Source organism: Myxine glutinosa, chromosome 10 (assembly GCF_964187855.1).
Source record: "Myxine glutinosa chromosome 10, kmMyxGlut1.1, whole genome shotgun sequence".
Classification (NCBI taxonomy): domain Eukaryota; kingdom Metazoa; phylum Chordata; class Myxini; order Myxiniformes; family Myxinidae; genus Myxine; species Myxine glutinosa.
In genome coordinates this window covers 67,789,707-67,816,739 of record NC_136270.1, presented here as the reverse complement: position 1 = coordinate 67,816,739, position 27,033 = coordinate 67,789,707, and the positions used below count along the sequence as shown (strand labels likewise).

Here is a 27,033-nt window from a genome sequence, read left to right as displayed (position 1 = left end):
GGGAGTGGGTCGCACGGAGGGGAGTGGGTCGCACGGAGGGGAGTGGGTCGCACGGAGGGGAGTGGGTCGCACGGAGGGGAGTGGGTCGCACGGAGGGGAGTGGGTCGCACGGAGGGGAGTGGGTCGCACGGAGGGGAGTGGGTCGCACGGAGGGGAGTGGGTCGCACGGAGGGGAGTGGGTCGCACGGAGGGGAGTGGGTCGCACGGAGGGGAGTGGGTCGCACGGAGGGGAGTGGGTCGCACGGAGGGGAGTGGGTCGCACGGAGGGGAGTGGGTCGCACGGAGGGGAGTGGGTCGCACGGGGGCGAGTGGGTCGCACGGAGGGGAGTGGGTCGCACGGAGGGGAGTGGGTCGCACGGAGGGGAGTGGGTCGCACGGAGGGGAGTGGGTCGCACGGAGGGGAGTGGGTCGCACGGAGGGGAGTGGGTCGCACGGAGGGGAGTGGGTCGCACGGAGGGGAGTGGGTCGCACGGAGGGGAGTGGGTCGCACGGAGGGGAGTGGGTCGCACGGAGGGGAGTGGGTCGCACGGAGGGGAGTGGGTCGCACGGAGGGGAGTGGGTCGCACGGAGGGGAGTGGGTCGCACGGAGGGGAGTGGGTCGCACGGAGGGGAGTGGGTCGCACGGAGGGGAGTGGGTCGCACGGAGGGGAGTGGGTCGCACGGAGGGGAGTGGGTCGCACGGAGGGGAGTGGGTCGCACGGAGGGGAGTGGGTCGCACGGAGGGGAGTGGGTCGCACGGAGGGGAGTGGGTCGCACGGAGGGGAGTGGGTCGCACGGAGGGGAGTGGGTCGCACGGAGGGGAGTCGGTCGCACGGAGGGGAGTCGGTCGCACGGAGGGGAGTGGGTCGCACGGAGGGGAGTGGGTCGCACGGAGGGGAGTGGATCGCACGGAGGGGAGTGGATCGCACGGAGGGGATTGGATCGCACTGAGGGGAGTGGCTCGTGGGTCGCACGGAGGGGGAGTGGGTCGCACGGAGGGGGAGTGGGTCGCACGGAGGGGGAGTGGGTCGCACGGAGGGGGAGTGGGTCGCACGGGGGGGGGAGTGGGTCGCACGGGGGGGGGAGTGGATCGCACGGGGGGGAGTGGGTCGCACGGGGGGGAGTGGGTCGCACGGAGGGGAGTGGGTCGCACGGAGGGGAGTGGGTCGCACGGAGGGGAGTGGGTCGCACGGAGGGGAGTGGGTCGCACGGAGGGGAGTGGGTCGCACGGAGGGGAGTGGGTCGCACGGAGGGGAGTGGGTCGCACGGAGGGGAGTGGCTCGCGGGTCGCACGGGGGGGAGTGGCTCGCGGGTCGCACGGGGGGGAGTGGGGCGCGGATCGCACGGGGGGGGGGGGGGAGTGGGGAGTGGATCGCACGGGGGGGTGAGGGAGTGGATCGCACGGCGGGGGGGGGAGTGGATCGCACGGGGGGCGGGGGGGGAGTGGATCGCACGGGGGGGGGGGGAGTGGATCGCACGGGGGGGGGGGGGGAGTGGATCGCACGGGGGGGGGGGGGGTGGATAGCACGTGGGGGGAGTGGATCACACGGGGGGGGCGGTGGATCGCATGGGGGGGGGGGGGCGGTGGATCGCATGGGGGGGGTGGATCGCACAGGGGGGGGGGGGTGGATCGCACAGGGAGGGGGGAGTGGATCACACTTGTGGGGTGGGGGCAGTGGATTGCACGAGGGGTGGGGGAAGTGGATCGCACGGGGGGGAGTGGGTCGCACGGGGGGGGAGTGGGTCGCACGGGGGGGAGTGGGTCGCACGGGGGGGGAGTGGGTCGCACGGGGGGGGGAGTGGGTCGCACGGGGGGGAGTGGGTCGCACGGGGGCGAGTGAGTCGCACGGGGGGGAGTGGGTCGCACGGGGGGGAGTGGGTCGCACGGGGGGGGGAGTGGGTCGCACGGGGGGGGGGAGTGTGTCGCACGGGGGGGAGTGGGTCGCGGGTCGCACAGGGGGGAGTGGATCGCATGGGGGGGGGGGGAGTGGGGAGTGGATCGCACGGGGGGGGGGGGGGTGGAGGGAGTGGATCGCACGGGGGGGGAGTGGATCGCACGGGGGGGGGGGGGGTGGATCGCACGGGGGGGAGTGGATCGCACGGGGGGAGTGGATCGCACGGGGGGCGGGGGGAGTGGATCGCACGGGGGGCGGGGGGGAGTGGATCGCACGGGGGGGGGGGGGGGGAGTGGATCGCACGGGGGGGGGGAGTGGATCGCATGGGGGGGGGTGGAGTGGATCGCACGGGGGGGGGGCAGTGGATCGCATGGGGGGGGGTGGAGTGGATCGCACGGGGGGGGGCAGTGGATCGCACGGGGGGGGGGGTGGATCGCACAGGGGGGGGGGGAGTGGATCACACTTGTGGGGTGGGGGCAGTGGATCGCACGAGGGGTGGGGGAAGTGGATCGCACGGGGCGGGGGGATCACACGGGGGGGGGGGGGGGTGGGGGGGGAATGGATCGCATGTTGCGGAGTGGATCGCATGTTGGGGAGTGGATCGCATGTTGGGGAGTGGATCACACGTTGGGGAGGGGAGTGGATTTGGATCACACGTTGGGGAGGGGGAGAGGATCACACGTTGGGGAGGGGAGAGGGATCACACGTTGAGGAGGGGGAGAGGATCATGACTTTCTTTGGTGGTCTCTTTCTGTTCCCTCATTCTTTTATTCATTTTGAAAATGGCAGTCACAAATGACCCTCATGCAACTCATTGAGACAGCCCATAAAGAATCAGGAATGACCATCCACATGCCCCACATTACACAACCTTGAGCTAAAGCTCTCTCTGGGCTCTGTCCCCCAAATATTCCTGCAGGTCGCACAAGATCTGCCTGCAACCCTCTTATGGTTAAACTGCCAAAATCAAGACTCTCTGCTCACCTTCACTCCTTCATTCCTCTTTTCTCCCGCCTCTGGAACAAACTCCCTCACTCTCTTCAATCCCACTCCTCCCTTCAGGTCTTTAAAACGGCTATTCACCACCATCTCTTATCTTCCCCAATCCAAAACCTTGATCTTTTCTACCCCCGCTAATTTCACCCCAAATCCACTTTTTTGAGGTGGCTTTTGTCTTATTTCCTGGAAGTCCTTGGTGTCGTTGCGTTTTATACCTATCCTGCCTCCCCCCAGGCCCTCTCCCTCCCACACATCTCCCGATGTCCCTGCTCTCAAATGTTGTGTTTGTGTGCTTCCTCCCCTTCTCTCCCCTTCTCTCCCCATCTTGTCGACCGCTCCCATTTTTATATACTTTGTTTGCTTGTTTGTTTGATTTGTTTGTTTGATAAATGTTAGCTCTTTCACGAGCCTCGACTCTGTATACAAAAAAAAAAAAAAAAAAGGACTGCTCGGATGCAAGCAACGCATATGGAGCATATTCTGACGTTGAGAGCAACGCGCACCAAGAACCGGACAAAACAACGTCCGCCACACGTGACAGCATGGGATTAACTACGAATGGCAGCGGCCACTTCCGCAGCGATTTTAATCGTAATTACCGCACCAGATTCAATCTGTTCCAACATGACCACCAAGACCTCATCTGCAGATTTGGCACCATCCTTTGGAGAACAAAGCTCTGCCCCTCTCCCCACGTGCAGAGTACCCATTTGTAACTTTTTATTGTGACCACGTCTAAAGAATGAAACATTCCAACTCTATAAAGAAGACAGCTCAAATGGAAAAGTCCCTGTGAAAAAGTATTTTGGGCAGTGTATAAGAACATTACATTTCACCTTTCTGTCCGGGGAAAACCAAACTTACTCTTTTCGTTACAGCATCCAAAATGACATTTTTTGACGATGACCAAACATAGCTTATAAAACGAGCATTCTCAGTATTGCGCTGCAATACATGTCCCCCACCGGCATTGGGTAGCACTGTCATAGAAGACAGTATTATGACTTACCGCACTCCAAATTATAGTCTGGAAAACTGTTGGAGAAATTCCCAAAGTTCAAAGTGCCATAACTTTGTCAAAAATGATCGAAACGTCGTGAAGTTCGAACTTGATCTGTAACTTATCATGACGAAACCATGTACCAAGTTTGAAATCATTAGCATTAAGAGTTTAGGAAAAAATGCCGGTATGCTGTTCTTTGCATGACGGACTGATGGACCGACAGACTGATAGACGGAGGGACGGAGTGCAAACCTATAATCCCCTACTATAGGTTTGCACCTATAGGTAGTACACCGGTCGGGGACTAATAAGAACGAAAAAATATCTCTTGGCAATTTCCCGTCTGTGTTTATTTATTTATTTTACACATGTGAATTACACATGTCCATGCACATGTGCAATGGAGTTTCTTTATTAATCCTGGATGTGAACACGATTGATTCAGCCTTGAAAAGTCGTGCCAAAACCAAAATAATTTTGATTAACGATTTCAGGATTTAATTACTCTACAAATGAAACACATCTTCTTTGGGCAGTGTATAATCGCTCCGAACGAAACAGGCATTGCCTGGTTTCCTTTGCTTGAGTTGTAATCAAAATGCACCTTTGTTTCTTCAAAAAGTAATTTATGATCGAAGACGTGTTGATTCAGTCTTAAAATGCACATCAGTCACGGGTGACTTCATTTTTAAACTTGAATGTATCGAAAACTTTTTGCTTTACAAAGTAAAAATAGATTAAAACCAAGTGTTATTAATAAATAGTGTACTCCATAGTTAGTTTGCATTATACAGGCCTCCTCATTAAAAATGCGTTTTGTTCTATAAACGTTAACTTTCATCGAATATTTCTCGTCTGTGTTATTTGGGTGGTGTATGATATACCTTTCCGATCTCGGCTATTTCCTGCCTGTGCGTTAACTTTCAACAAACCTTCTTCCCGTTTTTTGCAACCGAGTCTAAAACCATGTTTGTGACTGTGAAAAATGAAATCGGATAGTAAATTAGAGTCGAGATAAAGCAGTGAGAGAGTCTCAATGGATTTTATGTTACAGGCCTTCGAAAATGCATTTTGTTCTATTAACGGTAATTTTAATTGAATTTCCTTCCCGTTTTTTTCAAACGAGTCTGAAACCATGTTAGTGACTGTGAAAAATGAAATGAGATATCGAATTAGAGTTGAAATAAAACTGTGAGAGAGGGCAAGACACCACAGGCCTAACAAAAGAGGCCTCAAAGCTATGCGAGGAAACAAAATGGTGCTGATTTGTTTTTTATGCCCCTCCCAGACCGGGTGTAGCCACTCCCCCGGACAGACGTTTCACAGACAGACAGACAGACAGACAGACAGAATCACCTATGGAGAATATTATATATATATTGTTACGGTTTTTAGAACCTTCACTTTGTAAATAATAATAAGCCTTGTAAATATCCCCCTTTGTAAAGGATGCACCCGAGTTAGGCCATGTACAACACGTAGGACACCATAGGAACCTCTCTAGTTATTTCATTAGTCGATGTTTCAGCTAAGGATCTGTTCCCAATAGTTGAATCTGTGTTGTATTAATTAAATAAGAGTAGGCCCCAAAGTTCCTTTCAACAGCGGTGCGATGGTTTTCTATCCCACAAGCCGCCATAAGCCACGCGGCCGAGTTGGGGAAGAAGGGGGAGGAGTCCTCAGAGCGCCAGGAACAAGGCGTGGCCCCGTCAACGCACCGTCAAGGGGCGGAGCCGGTGAGCCCTCGCGACCAACCAGGGCCGAGGTGAGCTCACCGGTGGGCGGACCTAAAGAGCGGGCAGCTTGATACGCGAGCGCGCGATAAAAGCGCTCACTTGGGACTACTTCGACAGTTGGGAGTGAGAGGTCGTTGCACAGAGAGGAGAAAGAGAGGGCACGGACTGCGTGGAGGTGGGCGAGATTGCACCATCAATTATATAGAATTGCGCATACGGCCGTGCGAAGGACTACCCCCCCGCCAGGTATAAGGTCCGATCGCGCGCCAATGGTACGTGCTTGCTGCTGCCCGGGTTCTCGCTACGACACGAGTCAACACCCAGAGCCGGACTCAACTGGACCGGAGCCGGACCTCAACGCCGCACCATCCCTGCCATTCCATCCTTTCATGTAAGTGTGTTTGTTCTGTCCTGGGAGTGTTATATAAGACTGGATAAGGCTGCCCTGTGTTACTGCTTCTTCCTCTTCCATCGTACATTACCTTTCGTTTCCTATTCTAGTACTGTATAAATAAAGCATATTTGTTCTTTCTTTACCCCTTGGTTTCTTCTCATCCGATCGCTTTCATCCTGTCCCCAATTTATATACGTGGCACGATTTGGCAGAACCGCTCAGAATCGGGTTAGTGTTGTTAACGGCTCGGATTTCGGACTGCTAACCGCTCGGCAAACTCCATCTTGTCCAGGTCCGAGCAGGGAATTATATCCCTGCTTTGCGGAGGGATTGGCAAAGGTATTTGGGAACCCGTTGACCAATCACCCTGGCCAATCTCACCCCGCAAAGGAGCGTGTAATTTCCAGGACTGGGGGAAAATCGGCCAGTGTAAAAGACAAGGGGATTAACCCCCCCTTTGGTAAGGGGTGCGCCGACCCCCGGATCCGCAACAACTGGTGTCAGGAGTGGGATTTGGGACCCGAACCAAATTTTAATCCATCTGGAAAAATTTGGTCAAAATTACGAGCGGCCAAAATTATTTTTAACATCCAAATTAAAATCGTGCCATGGATACCCAAGGCGATCGGATGCCGGTGGGGGAGATAAAAGAAGGGTTAGAATCAACCCAGGACCCCAGGGAACAATTGCGAGAGATGGAGGAGGAGGATAATGAAGGTGTGGTACAGGGGGTTGCAGGCACACAAAATGGCGGCGCCTCGCACATGGCGACGAGGGCTGCGCCCGCTGCGCAAATGGGGGTGGTCGAAATGCGAGCCCTCATGGCCCAATTCCTGGCGGAAATGCGGAAAGAGAACGATAGTATGGACAAGGTGGGAGAACAATTGGAACGAATGGGAAACCAAATTGGGGAAATGGGAAATGATTGGAAAACCAAATTTGGGGGATTGAAAGACAGGTTAAACAATTTGAACAATGATATGGGAAATCAAATTGAAGGGTTTGGAAACAGAATGGGTAGCCAGATAAAAGCATTGGGGAGAGACATAGACCGCAGATCGGGCGAAAAGGTTGCGGGGGTACGCAACGAGGTAACGCGACTTGAGAAGCGCGGGTTGAGTGAGTTGGAGCAAGGCAAAGTCACGTGGACCGGGGTAGAGATCGCCACCCGGGGTATGGGGAAGCCGGCGACCGCCGAAGTAGAAAATAAAATTTTAATAGAGCCAGCGATCGTCGAGAAAAAAGAAAAAGAAATAACCGCAGCAATAGTGGAAACTGGAAAGACGCCGGACTTAGAAGAGCACTCGCTGGGTGAAGAAATGGAATATGCCCAAAGTCTGGATTCGCATCGTGATGCCGTGCTTAACCCGAATGAAAGTTTGCAGGTGGTGGTGGAGCGAGGAAGAAGAATCCCGAAGGTGAGCCGGTGATATATGGTGCAAAAAGATTTTGCAGGGGAGTGTTTGGCGCGGGAGGGTTTTTCACGCGCTTGGGATGCAGGCGTAACCTGGGCGCTCGTGGGAGGTCCGTGGTGCGCTGTGTGAATGGCAATGGTGCGCGTGTGCGAATGGCGCTGCAGCGAGAGTGTGATACCGAGTGCGAGGATGAATGCACATCGGAGTGTATGTGTGATGAATGCGATAGAGTGTGGAAGTAGGAGTGAGTGTGACAAGGAGTGTGAGTTGGTTGGGGCGAGTGAGATAGAATGCACACCTGGGTTGGTTGTGGAGCGCGTGATGGGGAGTGTTTCAGGGGATGTAACGGAAGAGTGCACACCCGTGGTGGTTATGGAGTACGTAATGGGGGAGAGTGCACGCGAGGAGTGCGTGAGCGTTATGAGTGCGCCTGAGTGTGTAGGTGCGAGTAGGGAAGAGAATGGCCGAGGAGAAAGTGCAATGATGGAATGCCTGGAATGCATGAAGTGTATGGAAGGCGAGAGGACGACTTGGTGTGCGAACGTGAGTATAGAACGGGTAGCGTATGGATGTGAGAATGCAATCCGAGCATCGACGTTAACCGGGACAGCGTTCAGGCCGACGTTTAGCCGACGCAAGCTCTCGGTGCGTGGTGTTCGTTGTGCGCTGCGGGAGCCGGCCAGGATCGTAGTCGCGTCGCTCCTGCTCGGAGCGTCGTGCACGATTTGGGCCGGGCCCTGCCCTGCACGGTCGAATCCGCGCTTTGCCAGGCAAGGCGACCGGCCCGGTTCGAGGGGAGGTAGGAGGGGTCGGAGCAGCACCCCCTTGTGGTGGTGGCGTTCAGGCCGGGCAAGGCTTGGCCATCGCGCTTGGGAGCGCAAGGCCTTGCGCCGGGATGGTGCTTGGAGCCTTGGCCCGACAAAACCTCCTCCCCAGAATCGATGCCGGACGGACCCAACCATCAGGAGACTGACCATCTGCACACATAGCCGGCTTTTTGAAGCCGAGCTGTGAACATGCAATTCCCGCACCGAGGCTCAGAGTTTAATGGACTGATGGTAGTAGTGATAGTGATGGCGAATGGTAGTTTTACCATTCGCCTCACGTTTGGGGCACATGAGCAGTAGTGTTATGGGGATTGGCTGTATAAACTAGCCTGGGAGGGTTAGGTTATAATGTATAGGGACTTATAAAGATGACCATAGGTAACGTTAGATTTAAGTAGCGACATGATACCTGTAGTAGGGGACGTAGGTAGATTAGTTTGGATAATAACGACGAGGGAGTGCTTAGTATAGGGGAAGACGTGGAGCACGAGTTTGAGAAGGGAGTAGTTAGTTAGATGATGCTGTGTGTGTGTGTGTAGAAAGTGCATGAGCAGAGTATTGAGAATGGATGTGATTGTGCATTGGATTGATGAATGGTCCTGGAGGAAAGGAGGGTGCAAGTGCCACCAGGTGTGTGGGCACCAGGTGTGCAAGTGAAGTACAGAGGTATGGAGAATGGTTGTATGGAATAAATGGTCTGGAGTGAATGGAGCATGGAATAAATGGAGTATGGAATGGATTGTGTAGAGTGAGTGGAGTGTGGAATACGTGGAGTGGAGTGGTTGGTGCGAATGGAGTGGATGGGGAAGGATGGACCCCCTTCACGAATCCCCGGGAGGGTAGTTTAAGAGTAGGTAGGGGGAGTAGGTAAATTGTGGTTGGATATTGGCATCTGTGGTGCGAGTAGTAGCACAGAAGTGTTGTGTTGGGTGCATTAGTGGAGTAAATTGGCTGGGTGTGTGGCCTGTTAGTGTGTGTGATTAAATGGGCACTCCGCCACTGTTAGTCTGTCAGCCAGGTGAGGCCGCAGGTAGGCTCTGGGAGCCAGTAGTTGTTCAATGGGGCCCAAGGATCCGGAGGACGGACCCGGGTAGCCCGACGCCAGAGAGGGCGGTCGGGGGTGAGAGCGCCAGAGGGCCTTCCCCAGGTAGGTTAGGGTAAGGAGCAGGTAAGCTCGGGAGGCAACTACAGTGGCGGAGGTGTGCAGGTGAGCGGACCTGCTGGGAGCGCCACACGACCCAGCCCGGAAATTGTGCGAGGGCACAGGGATTAGAATCGGGGGAGTGACACCCCAAATTGGTGAGCACCACGGTATGTTCAATGGGAGTTCGGTTCTTAGAACCACATAGTGTAAAAATGGCCAATGGTTTTGCAGGGAAAGACCCCGGGTAGTGTAACGTGTGTTAAAGTCATCTAGAAGGTAGTTTCGGATTGAAAGTCTCTTCGCACCATCCGCATCCACTCACTAAGGTGACAGGACTCCACACCACCGTTTTTTGCAAATGTCTGGGATGTCTGGGACGCATCATGACGTGGAGGTGACATTGTGCTTGTGATTCCATCTCTTCCTCCTTAGGAGGGATTGATGAGGAATTGATTGATAGCAAATTTGGGTTAGAGGGATTGATGACGAATTTGGTATTAGGGGATATATGGGGAAGACAGGACATAGAGACGAATTTGTAAATTGTGTAAATACGGGGTAGGGGCAAGGGTAGGTTAGGTTACAGGGGGGGAACGTACGATAGGGATGAGCTTTCTCGGCTCGCTCCCCTGCGCACCTCACCTTGCATTGCCTTGTTTTAACGTGTACCCTTGCGATCTTTCCCCGCTGCCTGCTTGTCCTCCTTCCCCCACTCATGGATTTCTTCATTTTGGGCCCGGGGGAGTGCGCAGGTGTTCGCAGTTGTGTGCCCGCACCCTCGCTGCTGCCTGCCTGGACCGGTACACCACTTATGGACCACACGTTGTTGTGGCTGAGCACCACTGTATGGACCACAGGTCTGTGGCCGACCACCACATTTATGGACCCCACCTTTTAGGGCCTGGCACCTCTGCTGGGGACCGGCCATTGTGGCCAGTGAAATCTTGCTTGCGGACCATGGTTGAGGTGGCACCTAAGCCATGCAGGTGGACCACCCTAGTTGGCCCCTGCTGGCCACAATTAAGAGAAAAGCGGACTCGTTGTGTGCCCTTTTTATTTTCAAATAGGCCGCAAGCAGAGAACATCGGCCCAGTTGAGAAGACGTCATCGTTTATTAATAACAAATGTGATGAATGTGCACTGGATGGTGCTGACTGTGGTGCTTTTGGTGCTTTTTGCTTATTTGTGCTGGTGGTATCGGTGCAGTGCAGTGCATGACTCTTTCCTCTTTTCAAAAGTTCTTCTTTTGTTTCCCAAAAGACAGGTCCTGGGTTCGCGTTTGTAAATACAAAATAGTAGTCTTTGTAAATAATGCTCCCCACCGTCAATGTGTAGTTTCAAAATAATTCCGGAATTCGGTTATTCTGCGGGCGTGAATCTGTTCGGTAGAATGCAACGCAGCAGGCGGGACATACTTAATTGTTAAAACTGTCGCACTCAGGGTAAGGTTAAAAGTAGAGGGTTACCACACCTGAGTGTCACACGAAGTTAAAGTTTTGTCGGCACGGGACGTGCCTGGAGGAGAGAAGGGTGCTGTGTTGCGGTTTTTAGAACCTTCACTTTGTAAATAATAATAAGCCTTGTAAATATCCCCCTTTGTAAAGGTTGCATCCTAGTTAGGCCATGTACAACACGTAGGACACCATAGGAACCTCTCTAGTTATTTCATTCGTCTATGTTTCAGTTAAGGATCTGTTCCCAATAGTTGAATCTGCGTTGTATTAATTAAATTAGAGTAGGTCCCAAAGTTCCTTTCAACAGCGGTGCGATGGTTTTCCATCCCGCAAGCCGCCATAAGCCACGCGGCCGAGTTGGAGAAGAAGGGGGAGGAGTCCTCAGAGTGCCAGGAACAAGGCGTGGCCCCGTCATCCCACCGTCAAGGGGCGTAGCCGGTGAGCCCGCGCGACCAACCAGGGCCGAGGCAAGCTCACCGGTGGGCGGACCTAAAGAGCGGGCGGCTTTATACGCGAGCGCGCGATAAAAGCGCTCACTTGGGACTACTTCGACATTTGGGAGTGAGAGGGCGTTGCACAGAGAGGAGAAAGAGAGGGCACGGACTGCGCGGAGGTGGGCGAGATTGCACCATCAATTATATAGAATTGCGCATACGGCCCCCGCCACGTATAAGGTCCAATCGCGCGCCAACGGTACGTGCTTGCTGCTGCCCGGGTTCTCGCTACTGCACGAGTCAACATCAGGAGCCGGACTCGACTGGACCGGAGCCGGACCTCAACGCCTATCCATCCCGGCCATTCCATCCTTTCGTGTAAGTGTGTTTGTTCTGTCCTGGGAGTGTTATATAAGACTGGATAAGGCTGCCCTGTGTTACTGCTTCTTCCTCTTCCATTGTACATTACCTTTCGTTTCCTCTTCTAGTACTGTATAAATAAACCATATTTGTTCTTTCTTTACCCCTTGGTTTCTTCTCATCCGATCGCTTTGGTCCTGTCCCCAATTGATATACGTGGCACGATTTGGTAGAACCGCTCAGAATCGGGTTAGTGTTAACGGCTCGGATTTCGGACTGCTAACCGCTCGGCAAACTCCATCTTGTCCGAGTCCAAGCAGGGAATTATGTCCCTGCTTTGCGGAGGGATTGGCAAAGGTATTTGGGAACCCGCTGACCAATCACCCTGGCCAATCTCACCCCGTAAAGGAGCGTGTAATTTCCAGGACTGGGGGAAAATCGGCCAATGTAAAAGACAAGGGGATTAACCCCCCCTTTGGAAAGGGGAGCGCTGACCCCCGGATCCGCAACTATATATATATATATATATACAGTGGAACCTTGACTTACGAGTTTAATTCGTTCTGTGACCGAGCTCGTAACTCAATTTGCTCGTTTCTCAAATCAAATTTCCCCATTAAAATGCATTGAAATGCTATTAATCCGTTCCAGCCCGCCAAAAACCACACCAATTTTTTTTTAAATATACCGTATATATAAAAATATCTCGCGCTTTATATTTCACCTGTATGCAGCATACAAGTTGGCAGGATGGCCTGGACTGGAGGTACGCACACTTGACTCTAAAGTCTAAACTGTCCAGCCTGGGTTTGAATCCCGACCCAGCTATAACCTGTCATGGGTGAATCACAGGCAAGGTGATTCATCAATGTGTGTACCGCTAAACTGGGCGCCCCGTTTGCGTCCCATTAGTTGTTGGATGTTAAGGAGCTCACCGTGTTTTCCACAAAGAGAAGGCGAGCTGTCGCCGGCACTCTGAACAAGTTGTGGCCTGGCATGCTCTTCTCCTCTGCCGTTATATACGTCCTCCTCGGCATCTTTTTCCAGAAGAGCCCTGTCTCGTCACAGTTGAAGATTTGCTGGGGGATGTATCGTTCGGCTTCTATCAGTTCGGCAAAAGTTATAATAAAATCTTCAGCTGCCTTCACATCCGCCTCACCAAGTCGACAACACGCACACCTCGCTCATGTTTTTCGACGATTGCGTGTTTTATATCCAAGCACATCATCTTCTTCTTCTCAGTACTGCCCTTGGCACTCAATTTCTTAGGACCCGTGGTTAAAACTAAGAAATTTTCCAAAATAACCAAAATGCGAAAACAAAACAGCAGCGATATACGGCAGAGATACTGTACTTGCACGGCAAGATAACCATGTGACCGGAACCCACCTGGTGGGGGGTGGCGTAAGCTCCAAAATAACCAAATTGCGTGTTTTATATCCAAGCACATCATCCTCTTCTTCTTCTCAGTACTGCCCTTGGCACTCAATTTCTTAGGACCCGTGGTTAAAACTAAGAAATTTTCCAAAATAACCAAAATGCGAAAACAAAACAGCAGCGATATACGGCAGAGATACTGTACTTGCACGGCAAGATAACCATGTGACCGGAACCCACCTGGTGGGGGGTGGCGTAAGCTCCAAAATAACCAATTGCGTGTTTTATATCCAAGCACATCATCCTCTTCTTCTTCTCAGTACTGCCCTTGGCACTCAATTTCTTAGGACCCGTGGTTAAAACTAAGAAATTTTCCAAAATAACCAAAATGCGAAAACAAAACAGCAGCGATATACGGCAGAGATACTGTACTTGCACGGCAAGATAACCATGTGACCGGAACCCACCTGGTGGGGGGTGGCGTAAGCTCCAAAATAACCAAAATGCGAAAACAAAACAGCAGCGATATACGGCAGAGATACTGTACTTGCACGGCAAGATAACCACGTGACCGGAACCCACCTGGTGGGGGGTGGCGTAAGCTCCAAAATAACCAAAATGCGAAAACAAAACAGCAGCGATATACGGCAGAGATACTGTACTTGCACGGCAAGATAACCACGTGACCGGAACCCACCTGGTGGCGGGTGGCGTAAGCTCGTAACTCGGATCTCGGCTCGCATCTCAAAGCAATAAACCGCCCGAGCGACGGCTCGTATCTCGGAAAACTCGTAAGTTGGTGCACTCGTAAGTCAAGGTTCCACTGTATATATATATCGATGACCGTAGGTCATCCGACCCCTGATGCACTCCCACCTTCACCTCAAACTCACCACTGTTCCCGTCCTTCGTCCTTACAGCTGTGCGTGCTCTTTTGTACATTGCCATCACTACTCTGATCAACCATTCCTCCACTCCTAACTTCCTCAATGCCCATGTCAATATTTTGCGTGGAACCCTATCGAATGCTTTCTCCAGATCAACAAACCCAAAAAACAACTTCTTCCTCTTATCCATGTACTTCTCCTGCAACTGCCTCACAATGAAAAGCGCATCTGTCGTTCCTCTTCCTGGCATAAATCCAAACTGCATTTCGTCGATCTTCACTTTCTTCCTTATCCTCCTCTCCAACACCCTTTCCAATACCTTGATTCCATGCTCCAATAACTTTATCGCTCGGTACGAGCCACACTCCAGAGGGTCACCTTTCCCCTTGTATAGAGGGACGAGGGTACTCAGTTCCCAATCCACTGGAATGCGGCCTTCTTTCACCACCAAATTACAGATCTCTGTCATTCTCTTCACACCCCAACTTCCTGCTGCCTTCAACATATCTCCCACAACTCCCGTCGGCCCTCCCGCTTTTCCACTCTTCATTGCTTTTATCGCTTCCTCAACTTCCTTCTCAGTTATCTTCTCTGCCGGTCCTAAAACTGGGTTACTCTCTATGTTGCCATCCCATTCATTCTCTGTATTCAACAGCATTTCCATATATCTTTTCCATCTTCCTTTAATTCCATCTGGGTCGACAACGATTTGTCCCACTTCATCCTTCAAGCAACTCACCCCCATCACATCACACCTCTCTTTCGCTATCTGCTTTGCAATCCTGAATACTGCTTTCTGACCCTCTTCCGAATCCAAGCGTTCTCCGAACATTTTCCTACATGCCTCCTGCGCCTTTGCTACCTCTTTCTTTGCAGCCTTCCTGGCTGCCTTATAACTTTCATGCTCTGCTGTTTCTGCTCCCGTACCCTTCGCCTTCTGCCACTCTTTGAACTTCTTCCTCTTCTCGTCAATCCTCTTTCCAACCTCAACATCCCACCACCATGTTTCCGAGTGCCTCGGTGGTCCTTTTGTCCATCCACATACCTCACCAACGGCTCCCAACAGACTAGCTTTCATTGACATCCAACCACTTTCAAGCGCAACCACATCATCCTCTACCCTACTCAGCCTCTCTTTTAATGCCTCCCTTACTGTCACCTCTTTCAACCTCCACACCTTCATTCTCGGTTGGTACTTCACCCGCCGAGCTCTCCTCGCACCTTTCACCCTTATGTCGCAGACAACCAAGTGGTGCTGTGAAACAGCCTCCTCCCCCAGGATCACCTTTGTGTCCCGGAGGTGCCCCCTATCTCGCCGACGCACCATCAGGTAGTCGACGGTTGTCGTCGACCCACCTGACGTGTATGTAACAAGCTTATTGTCCTCTTTCTGGAACTGAGTATTACAAATCAACAAATCAGCTCCATCAGCAAACTCCAAAATCCTTTCACCTTCTCCATTTCTCACACCATATCCGTAACCCCCATGAACTCCCTCAAAACCATCCATACTCCTTCCCACATGTCCATTCAGGTCTCCTCCCACCACAACAACTTCCTCATCTTTCACGTTTTCCATCAGCTTCTCTATCGCACACCACTTGTGTACGGCAAGTACGGCAAGTGCTTGGTACGGCAAGTGCACATCGCACTTGTCCTTCTCTTCATCGCTTCGACCAACCTGCGGAGCATATCCCGAGATGACGTTCACCAAGAGCTTTCCAATCATCATTTTCACCATCATCAACCTATCACTCACTCTCGTCACACTCACCACACTGTCTACAAACTCCTCAGAAAACAGGACACCAACACCATTCACGCCCTCCGGGCACCCTTGCCACACAAACTTGTATTTCTGTCCCTGCCTATCCTTCACCATTCTCACACCACTTCCCTTCCATCTCGTCTCTTGCACACAACATATGTCCACTCTTCTTCTGACCAATACTTCCACCACTTCTCCTGATCTCCCTGTCATTGTCCCCACATTCCATGTCCCAAACCTCAGAAACCGATCTCCACTTCGGGCTGCACCCTGCCCATATGTACTTGTGATTGTCATGGTTCTCTTTTTGAGGCAATGTTTTTATGGCCGGATGCCCTTCCTGACGCCAACCCTCTTAGTCGTCTCTTACGACACGCAGGGATACGGTGTACCTATTCTGACCAGGGTACACACTGGGAAACGTTTAAAACATGTAAATTCTGGGGATGGGGGGGGGGGGGGAGGCGTCAGCATCACGGCTGCGGTTTAAACATATTCCAACAATATCCAAACAGAACGATGAAAAAAAACAATCCGGGAAAAGTCTCCAAGCGAGAACGTCGATTTGAGAAAGAAGGAGCAGAGGTGGAAGAAAACGAGATACAGGGGGCGGGGCACAAGCCGAGACGAGGAGGAGAGCGAACAAGCACGTGTCCGGGAGGAGAGAAAGAATCAATATAGAATTATTTGTCTAGGGAGGTGAGGTGAGGGGGAGAAAATAAAATAAAAGAAACAAGCAATACAGCGAAGGAAATAACCCAAACCGACAAAACACCGACGGGGGGAGGGAAGCCCCAAGTCACCAGGCCGCGCACGAGGTACGACTCAGAAAACGATTAACTACACACAAGTTTGCACGAACCACAAACCAACACCAACTAGAAACACACAATAACACGTACACAGCAAAATAACTAGTGGAAATTTGACAAAGACAAGAATGGGAAAACACTCAAACTTCGATGCCGTGGAGAGCTCGAAGCACCGTGATTCATGGACAGTACTGTGTTAAACTTCTGTACGTTTTCCAGAAGTATCTCTTTATTTTGCACATTAGCCAAATTTTTTTTAACAAAAACAAAAGTTAAATTACGACTGGGATTACGGACAGTAAAATTACAGTTCAGTACTTCGTGTAACCCCCACGAGCCTTCAGGAGAGCACGTACACGTTGAGGCATGCTGTTCACGAGATTTGCCAAGGTTTGGACAGGAATTGCTTGCCATGCAGTGACAATAGCCTGCTGCAATTCACGCACAGAGGTCGGCTGCTGGTCCAAGTGGTCGATTTGACACGTTAATTCTGCCCACAAGTTCTCTGTCGGATTCACATCCGGGGACATGGCAGGCCACTCCATATGCTCTACACCACGGTCAGCAAGAAAGTGTTGGATCATGCGAGCACGATGAGGCCGTGCATTGTCATCTTGGAAGACAAAGTTTCCTCGAAAGGCTGCACGAGCAAATGGAAGCAATGTTTCTTCCAGAATGGCCCTGTACTTGAACTGGTTCAGGTTTCCATTCAGAACAACCAGGTCAGTTTTGCTCCCTGCATGAAAAGCAGCCCAAACGGTCACCCCACCACCCCCAGCTTGGACTCTTGGCACTCTACAATCTTTGTTGTAGGCTTCATGCACTTGTCTGCGCACTCGGACGCGGCCATCTTGACGAAAGACCTTAAATCTAGACTCGTCACTGAAGATCACGTGATTCCAGTGTCCTGGCTGCCATTGACGGTGCTCTCTGGCCCACTGCAATCGGCGCTGGCGGTGTTGTCTGGTCAGGCGTGGCTTTCTCAGGGCACGCCTGGCACGATAGCCTGCTTGAACCAGTCGTTGGTTGACTAGCCTTTTGGATACAGGCACATTTGTCAGTTGCTGCCATTCAGCCCTAAGCCGATGAGTTGACTTGGTACGGCCATTGCGGACTAACCGGTGCAGCTGGCGATCATCCCTCCTTATAGTTCTGCGGGGACGTCCTGGCCTCGGTATTGGAGTAGGGATACCCCTCTGAGCATTTCGTTTCAGGATCTTTGACACCTGACCTTGAGTGATGCCATACTGCCGAGCAACAGCACGCTGTTTCATGCCGTAATTTCGTAAAGCCACCACTCCATGGCAAACAGCATTGTCGAGTTGACCGACCATCTCCAGAGGAAGCGGCAATAACTTTTGGAGACGTGCAGCAGTTGTTTTCCACTAATACAGAACGCAACAACCCTTGTATACCCGACTGTGAAGGCAATCATTAAATGCACCTGTCCGAGTGTCCGTACATTTTCCAACGCCACCTGTGATATAATCCTGTTGTTGACTTCTTGCTGCGACAGACAATCGGTGATATGGTTCTTTTAACAAATAAATCACCAAAGTGGACAAGAAACTCACCAGATTGATATACTGAGTTAAGAAAGTAAACCCAAGTCAAGAAAAAAAAAATATTCCATATTAAATGCCAGTCTGTATATATATATTTGTGCAGCGTCTGCCCTGTCCTGTCCTGTGTTGTGTTGTGTTGTCTTGTGTTGTGTTGTCACTGAACTACTTTCTCAAACTTTTGTGAAATCGTACCAAACTTCTGGTAGGCACATATATCTCGATCTCCCGTCGGTATCTCCGAAGGGTATTAAAAAAAAAGAAAATTGCAATTAAAAAAAAAATTTTGGGGGGGGGTTTTTTGGGGAAATCTTTTTTTTCCAACTTCAATTGTTTATAAAATGTGATATCACGTATATTACAAATACATTTGTGCAAAAGAATTGTTTGAATTATGTTTTTTTTTTTTGTTTTTTTTTGTTTTGTATACTGAATCGAGGCTCGTGAAAGAGCTAACATTTATTTCACAAACAAATCAACCAGACAAACAAAATATACAAAAAGAGGGAGCGGAAGACAAGATAGGGAGAGAAGGGGAAGCACACAATCACAACATTTGAGAGCAGGGAGAAGTGTGGGAGGGAGAGGGCTTGGGGGCAGGAGGCATGGGAAGGGGAGGGGGGGTGGGGGGAGAGGTATAAAACACAAGGGGAGCGAAATTAGCAGGGGTAGAAAAGATCAAGGTTTTGGATGGGGGAGGATAAGAGCTGGTGGTGAACAGCTGTTTTAAAGACCTGGAGGGTGGAGTGGGATTGAAGAGAGTGAGGGAGTTTGTTCCAGAGGTGGGAGAAAAGAGGAATGAAGGAGTGAAGGTGAGCAGAAAGTCTTGATTTTGGCAGTTTAACCATAAGAGGGTTGCAGGCAGATCTTGTGCGACCTGTAGGAATATTTGGGGGACAGAGCCCAGAGAGGGCTGGGGGGCAAGGCCAGAGAGGAGTCGGTAGAAGACTGAAAGACCACCAAACCTGCCTGCGGTGAGTGAGTGAAAGGCCCTTGGAGTTAGCTTCATCGCGGAGATTCCAATGATTCTGAACGCTTTGGTTTCAACAGCGTGAAGACGGGCTAGGTGTGAGGCAGGAGCACCAGACCAGAGGGGAGAGCAGTATTCCATAGAGCTGCGGATGAAAGCCTTGTATGTGGTGAGGAGCTCAGGTGTGCCAAGGAAGGACCGCACGACGGAGGATGCCCAGTCGGCGACTGGCTTTGGAGGCCAGATTTGAAATGTGGTTTTCCCAGGAAAGATCATGGCAAATAGTGAGACCCAAAAGCTTGAGTGACAGAACTTCTTGGAGAGGATTATTCAGAAAGAATGATTGGTTTAAACCATGACAAAATGGCAACTCGGGTACAGTCATTTATCTATACTAGGGCATGCCCGTACTATATATATATCTAAAATTATATCCCCCCCCCCTCTATTTACATGAAATGGTTTGGTCCAAAGCGAACAGCTTGCGAGTACGGTGACAATCCCCCCCCTCTATTTACATGAAATGGTTTGGTCCAAAGCGAACGGCTTGCGAGTACGGTGACAATCCCCCCCCTCTATTTACATGAAATGGTTTGGTCCAAAGCGAACGGCTTGCGAGTACGGTGACAATCCCCCCCCCTCTATTTACATGAAATGGTTTGGTCCAAAGCGAACGGCTTGCGGAGTTTGGTAAAGAAATCGCCATAGCTCGGTAACTACTTGTCCGATTAATATGAAACCTTGAAAAGGCACATCCTCAGGTCCCCAGCAATATACCTGGCAAGTTTCAAGTATATCGGACCCGTGGTTGTCGAGAAACAGCGGTCACAGACAAACATACAAACATACAAACATACAAACATACAAACATACACACAGAGATTACTGGAATTATAGATAGATATCGACACATCTGGGCAGTGTCTGTGTTGTCACTTAACGACTCCCTCAAACTTTTGTTTCCGTGGTTGTGAAGTGTTTTTAATAACGTTGTGGTGGTTTTGAATCACGTGGTGGTGAGGTATTTTGAATTATGTGGTGGTGAGGTGTTTTTAAATGACGTCGTGGTGAGGTGTTTTAATATCACATGGTGGTGAGGTGTTTTTAAATCACATGGTGGTGAGGTGTTCTGAATTACGTGGTGGTGAGGTATTTATAATTACGTGATGGTGAGGTGTTTTTAATTAGGTGGTGGTGAGGTGTTTTGAATTAGTTGGTGATGAGGTGTTTTGAATTATGTGGTGGTGAGGTGTTTTGAATTACTTGGTGGTGATGTGTTTTTAAATGACGTGGTGGTGAGGTGTTTTTGTGACGTGTTTTATGGCTGTGATGTGTTTTTATTACGTGTTTCATGGCTGTGAGGTGTTTTTAATTTCGTGGTGGTGAGGTGTTTTTGTGACGTGTTTTATGGCTGTGATGTGTTTTTATTACGTGTTTCATGGCTGTGAGGTGTTTTTAATTTCGTGGTGGTGAGGTGTTTTTGTGACGTGTTTTATGGCTGTGATGTGTTTTTATTACGTGTTTCATGGCTGTGAGGTGTTTTTAATTTTGTGGTGGTGAGGCGTTTTTATTACGTGTTTTATGGCTGTGAGGTGTTTTTATTACGTGTTTTATGGCTGTGAGGTGTTTTTATTGCGTGTTTTATGGCTGTGAGGTGTTTTTAATTTCGTTGTGGTGAGGTGTTTTTATTATGTTTTATGGCTGTGAGGTGTTTTTATTCCGTGCTTGATGGCTGTGAGGTGTTTTCAATTTCGTGGTGGTGAGGTTTTTTAAATTTCGTGGTGGTGAGGTGTTTTTATGACTTGTTTTTTGGTGGTGAGGTGTTTTGAATTACTTGGTGGTGAGGTATTTTGAATTACGTGGTGGTGAGGTGTTTTGAATTGTGTGGTGGTGCGGTGTTTTGAATTACTTGGTGGTGAGTTGTTTTGAATTACGTGGTGGTGAGGTGTAATCGTCCCAAACTTCCAGTCTGCACCTACCCCTCCCCTATGTATGTGCTGAGGGGTTCTTTCTTGGGAAAAAGAAACATTCAACCGAAATCTTCAACCTAAATTGCCTATAAAAATGTAATATCACAAACACAACAAATACATTTGTGCAAAATAATTGTTTGTATTATGATTGGTGTAAATCATGACAACACAGCAACTCAGGTACAGTCATTAGCCTCAGCTAAAATAAGCCCGTTCCTCAGTATCGACGCTGTCTGTCTGTTTGTCTGTTTGGCTGTTTGTTCGCAGCACTACGTCTACACCGTTGCACGTAGAATCGCCAAACTTTACACACATATTTGTCTTGACCTGGAACAGACTGTGCCCAATTTTTAACTCTCTCGGCCCAAGGCCTCCATTATGACGTCATAATTTGATATTTTGACAAGTACAAAACTTCGTCCAATCAAGATGCAATTTCTTGAGCGACATAACGGCATAAACTGGTGGAGAAAAAAAAATGATGACGTCATCGGTCAAGTGGTTCGCCCGCCATCTTGGAAATACCGAAAAACTTTGCACCTATATATCTCCGAAAGTGCTGAATAGAAAAAATTGAGACATGGTTCATTGTAAAGAACTCTCCATGTTTTTTTTTGTTTTTTTTTGTATACTGAATCGAGGCTCCTGAAAGAGCTAACATTTACTTCACAAACAAATCAACCAGACAAACAAAATATATAAAAAGAGGGAGCGGAAGACAATATGGGGAGAGAAGGGGAAGCACACAAACACAACATTTGAGAGCAGGGAGATGTGTGGAAGGGAGAGGGCTTGGGGGGGGGGGTAGGTGTGGGAAGGAGGGGGGGGGGGGGCGGGGTGGGAGAAGTATAAAACACAAAAATACCAAGGACTTCCAGGACAGAAGTTGGTATTTCAAAAAAGTGGAATTGGGGTGAAATTAGCGGGGGTAGAAAAGATCAAGGTTTTGGATGGGGGAAGATAAGAGATGTTGGTGAACAGCTGTTTTAAAGACCTGGAGGGTGGAGTGGGATTGAAGAGAGTGAGGGAGTTTGTTCCAGAGGTGGGAGAAAAGAGGATTGAAGGAGTGAAGGTGAGCAGAGAGTCTTGATTTTGGCAGTTTAACCATAAGAGGGTTGCAGGCAGATCTTGTGCGACCTGTAGGAATATTTGCGGGACAGAGCCCAGAGAGAGCTGGGGGGGCAAGGCCAGAGAGGAGTCGGTAGAAGACGGAAAGACCACCAACCTGCCTGCGGTGAGTGAGTGAGAGGCCCTTGGAGTTAGCTTCATCGCGGGAGATTCCAATGATTCTGAATGCTTTGATTTCAACAGCGTGAAGACGAGCTAGGTGTGAGGCAGGAGCACCAGCCCAGAGGGGAGAGCAGTAATCCATTGAGCTGCGGATTAAAGCCTTGTATGTGGTGAGGAGCTCAGGTGTGCCAAGGAAGGACCGCACGACGGAGGATGCCCAGGCGGCGACTGGCTTTGGAGGCCAGATTTGAAATGTGGTTTTCCCAGGAAAGATCATGGCAGATAGTGAGACCCAAAAGCTTGAGTGACAGAACTTCTTGGAGAGGATTATTCAGAAAGTGGATGGGAGGGTTGTCCAGCCGGTCTTTTCGGAGAGACATCGTAAGATTGTGAGATTTGTCAGGATTGAAAGACATGTTCCACTTGTTTGCCCAGTCTGTGATTTTGTCCAGGTCTGCAGAGAGTGAGGAGGCTGCAGACTGCCGATCTGAGGGATGAAGAATGGAGCGACAGAGAGTAGAGTCATCAGCAAAGAGATAGAGGGGATTTTCAAGAGAGTCAGAGAGATCATTGTTGAAGACCAGAAAAAGCACAGGGCCCAGAACACTGCCTTGGGGAACTCCAGCCTGAACAGGAAGAGGAGATGAGAGAAACCCATTCAGGGCCATACGTTGACTACGACGAGAGAGGAAGTCCGCCAGCCATGCGTGGAGATTTCCATGGATACCAAAAGAGGAGAGTTTGGTGAGCAGAGCACGGTGCCAGACCGTATCGAAGGCACGTGATATGTCAAGGGAGACAGCTCTAATTTCCTGTTTGGCGTTGAGGATCTCTATCCATTGTTGAGAAAGCAGAAGCAGCATGTCCAGAGTAGAGTGACCAGGTCTGAAACCAAATTGATGATCAGAGATCAAGCCATTGGAGAAGAGGAAAGATTTCATATCTGAAGCAATGATGGATTCCATGACTTTGCTGATAATTGGGAGAAGGCTGATTGGTCTGTAGTTGCTGGGATCTGTTTTTGCACCTTTTTTGTGCAAAGCGGTGATGTTGGCAGATTTCCACGCAGATGGCAGATGATGTTGAGCAAAAGAGAGGGTGAAGAGATCAGAGAGAGGGAGTGAAAGAGCGGAAGAACAGGATTTTAAGACCCGTGGGCTGATGCCGTCAGGTCCAGTTGCAGAATCAGAGTCGAGGGTTGACAGAAACTTTTCCACCTTGTCAGGAGAGAAGGACACAGAGTCCAGGAGCAGCTGGGTACGGTGGGTACAGAGAGGGATGGGTTTGGGACACAGGATTTAGAGGCAAACACAGAGTTGAGGCATTTTGCTTTTTCACGTGCGGAGTCAGCCGTGTGGCCGTTTGAGGTGAGGGAGAGGATGGAGGGGGAACAAACACCAGAAACAGATTTGACCAGACGCCACCAGGATTTGGAAGAGGGAGACAGATAAGAGAGTTCGGTCCTGAGAACGGAGAGATATTGTTTCCTGGCTCTCCTGAGGGTGGACACACACTTGTTTCGGGCTTTGTGAAAGGAAATGAGATTTCCTTCCGTTGGATTTGCTTTCCAGGAGACAAAGGCAAGTTGTTTCTGGGCAACAGCCTCACCACAAGATTCCGTGTACCATGGACGGGAGGAAGGGTATGACAACTGAAGAAGAGATGGGATAAATCTGTGCATGAGAGAGAGCAATTTACTTTGGAAGAATTCCCAGGATGAGTTGATGTCAGAGGCGGTAGAGATGGGAGACCAGTCCAGATGAGGTGCCTCCATTACGACGTCTTAATTCGACAAGTACAAAACTTCATCCGATAAAGACGAAATTTATAGAGCATAATCTAGGAATAAATTAGTTTAGGGAAAAAATAATAATGATGACGTCACCGGTCACGTGGTTCGGCCACCATCTTCGAAAAGCCGAAATAATTTGCACCCCTATCCCCGAAAGTGCTGTATAGAAAAAATTAAGACATGGCGCATTGTAAAGAACTCACCATGTGGAATAACATATGTTAATGGTTATGTTATGGGTGCCTCCATTATGGCGTCATAATTTGACAATTACAAAACTTCAGCCGATCAAGATGAAATTTCTTGAGCAGCATCTCGGGATAAATTGGTAGAGAATTTTTTAAAATAATGATGACGTCATTGGTCACGTGGTTCGGCCGCCATATTTGTTTTAACACAAACGCATCAAAAACCACTGAAAACATGTCCTGGCAAAGGTCTGAAAACTCTGATTGCTCTTTCTAGTTGTGACTGTTATTTGTCAGGCTTTTGTCGAATTGGGAGAGAGTGGGTCTGATGGGGGGGGGGGGGGGGGGGGGGTGCACTCTATATTAAATGCATGTAATGGAATTTCCTTATTTCCTTTCTTTTCTTTCTTTTCTTTCTTCTCAGGACAATCCTTCTGAGGAGGATGGTGCAGTTGTCGACAAGATTCTTACATCACGCATTGTTCAGACAGAGGTATGGGTACTCTCATGCCTCAGCTTTCAGAGGCATTGCTTTCTGGTTTGTCTGAGCGTGCGTGTGTGTGTAGCAGATTTTCTTTACTGTGATAACATGTGAACCACTGAAGGGATTTAGACGAAATTTGGCACAAGTATGGACTGCAATGCAAAGATGTAGAGTAAGGCATCATACTTTTACCATGTTTGAAAGTATATTTTACGCATAGCTATTCTCAAAATTGGCCATGGCATTACATCCATTGGGTGTTGTTCCTTGTCCTTGCTCCTCGAGTCGATTTCTCTCCATGTGCATTACATCTTCATGAGCTCTGATGACAGGTTGTGCATTTATAATGAATGCCCTTCTCCCTCCCTTCTCCCTCCCCATTATGCTCTATAAATTTCGTCTTTATCGGATGACCCCCACAAAGGGGTCCTTTGATTACAAATGCCAAACTTTGGTCAAAAGAAATGAAAAATTAGGAGTTGGTGCTTTCCAGTATTTTTTATTGTTATTATTATTATTATTATTATTATTATTGTTATTATTATTACTTTTATTTACTCACATTTTTTTTTTAAATAGGGGGATATTGTAGTCTGTCTCCCGCTATCTCCTCGTAAACGGTTGGACAGAAATTTACGAAAGCTTGGTAGTTATTAATCACCACCTGGCAAGAAAGTGCAAGAGCCGTATCATTTTTGGCCGCGCCCTCTAGGGTTAGGTCAGAAGGTCAAATGCCGAAAAATGCAATTACGGCCACATTTTTAATCCTCTGTAAATTAAATTTGGTATATGCAATCAACATTGAGGGTATGCATGAAATATGTAATGACTTTTTGTATTTGGCCCTAGGAGGTGGTGACGAGGTCCACAGCGATCAAAATGGGGGGTGGGGGGGGGGGGGGGGGGAAACATCTCAAAATTTGATATTGGATTATTCCTGGTGGATTATTTTGCCATCTTTCAACTTTGCTTTCAGTGGGAAGTGTGGGGATTTGCGATGGCACTCCATCGACTTCGCTCTAGATATTAATTCCCTTCCCAGCTGGGATTGTAGGTACGTTTTCCCTCCGTCTGTCCCTCCCACCTGTGGTTTTCTGCACTTTTTTCCGTACCCTTTAAAATATTCAACTGAAATGTGGTACACATCCTTCATATGATAAGTTACAGAACAAGTTTGAGTTTTGGGGCATTTCACCAATTCCTCACAGAGTTGTGACCTTTTTGCTTGGACCAAGAACATGCATTTGACTGGTAGGGGACATGTATTGCAAAGCAATACTCCCACTTATTGTTATTCATTTTCAGCATTCTCTCTTCATAAGTTATGATTGTCTGACTGTGGAACCCATTTAAACACCAGCCCTCCTTTTTCTCACAGATTGTCCCTGGACAAGGACCAGTTGATATTGAGGAATTTTTTGTGAAGTACAAGAACTAGTAAGTTTGTTTTACTCTACCTCTACTTCAATTTTGTTTCTGCAGATAGGATGATACAATTGATCTGTTACTTTTTTATGTTGGGGAACAGGTTTAGGATTGGTGTCATCAATATTGGGTAGGGTGGTTGGGTGGAGGTGGACGTGGAGGAGGTCGAGTGTTTGGGGGTGGGGAGCGAGCGGGTGGAGTAAATTGCGAATAGGAATTGAAGGCAGATGTCAGAGAAAATGTTTTATTGGAGAGTTAGGGAAAAGGGTAGAATGGAATTGAGAAAGGGGGTTAATAATTATATGCATATGTGATGGATAGATGGCTTATTGTAATAATTGATGTTTCTATGCAAATTTGCCCAATGGTATGAATGCCATTTAGGTGGTTTTTTTTTTCAGTTAAAAAAAAAACAACCAGGCCCCAGATGACCATTTTTTGACGAGAGAACTTGGTCAGCTGAGCAAGGCACAGTACAGTGAGAATTGGCAAATGACATGAATGCTTTGTACTGTTATGTTTGTGGGGGGTAGGCAATACCTTAGTCCAGGTACAATTGCATAGGTGGTGTGCTCTGACTGTCATGAAGAAGAAGAAACCCCATGTATTATAAGTAGGGATCTGGTAGACCGTATGTCATGGAAGAGTGTATCTTTGTTCCCATCACGAAGGGTGGGGTTATGTTAATTAGATAGGGATTATCGGTAATTAATCCCCTGTATGAAATGGCCTCTGTTATTTTTCCTCTGTTCCTTATGACACATGCAGCACGCACACCCAGGAAGAAATTACGCACTTATAACACTAAATAAAAACCAACCGGAAGCATGATATTGAGCACTTCCGCTGATAACACTGACCTGGTAAGCACACAGGAACAGGCAGGTCAGAGAGGCCACGCCCCGAAGAGCAGTGATTGGTCCAG

The 27,033-nt window shown here is 49.4% G+C and overlaps 1 protein-coding gene across 9 annotated transcripts in view; it reads left to right on the top strand.

Moving 5' to 3' along the window:
* LOC137434125 (chromodomain-helicase-DNA-binding protein 9) overlaps positions 1–27,033 on the top strand; it is a 353,801-nt gene that overhangs the window by 131,685 nt on the left and 195,083 nt on the right. For all 9 annotated transcript variants that reach the window (XM_068126815.2, XM_078785749.1, XM_068126819.2 and 6 more), the window contains 2 exons: positions 24,624–24,692; positions 26,062–26,120. In XM_068126815.2, coding sequence (XP_067982916.2) covers positions 24,624–24,692; positions 26,062–26,120 — 128 coding nt within the window. The remainder of the gene's footprint in view (positions 1–24,623; positions 24,693–26,061; positions 26,121–27,033) is intronic.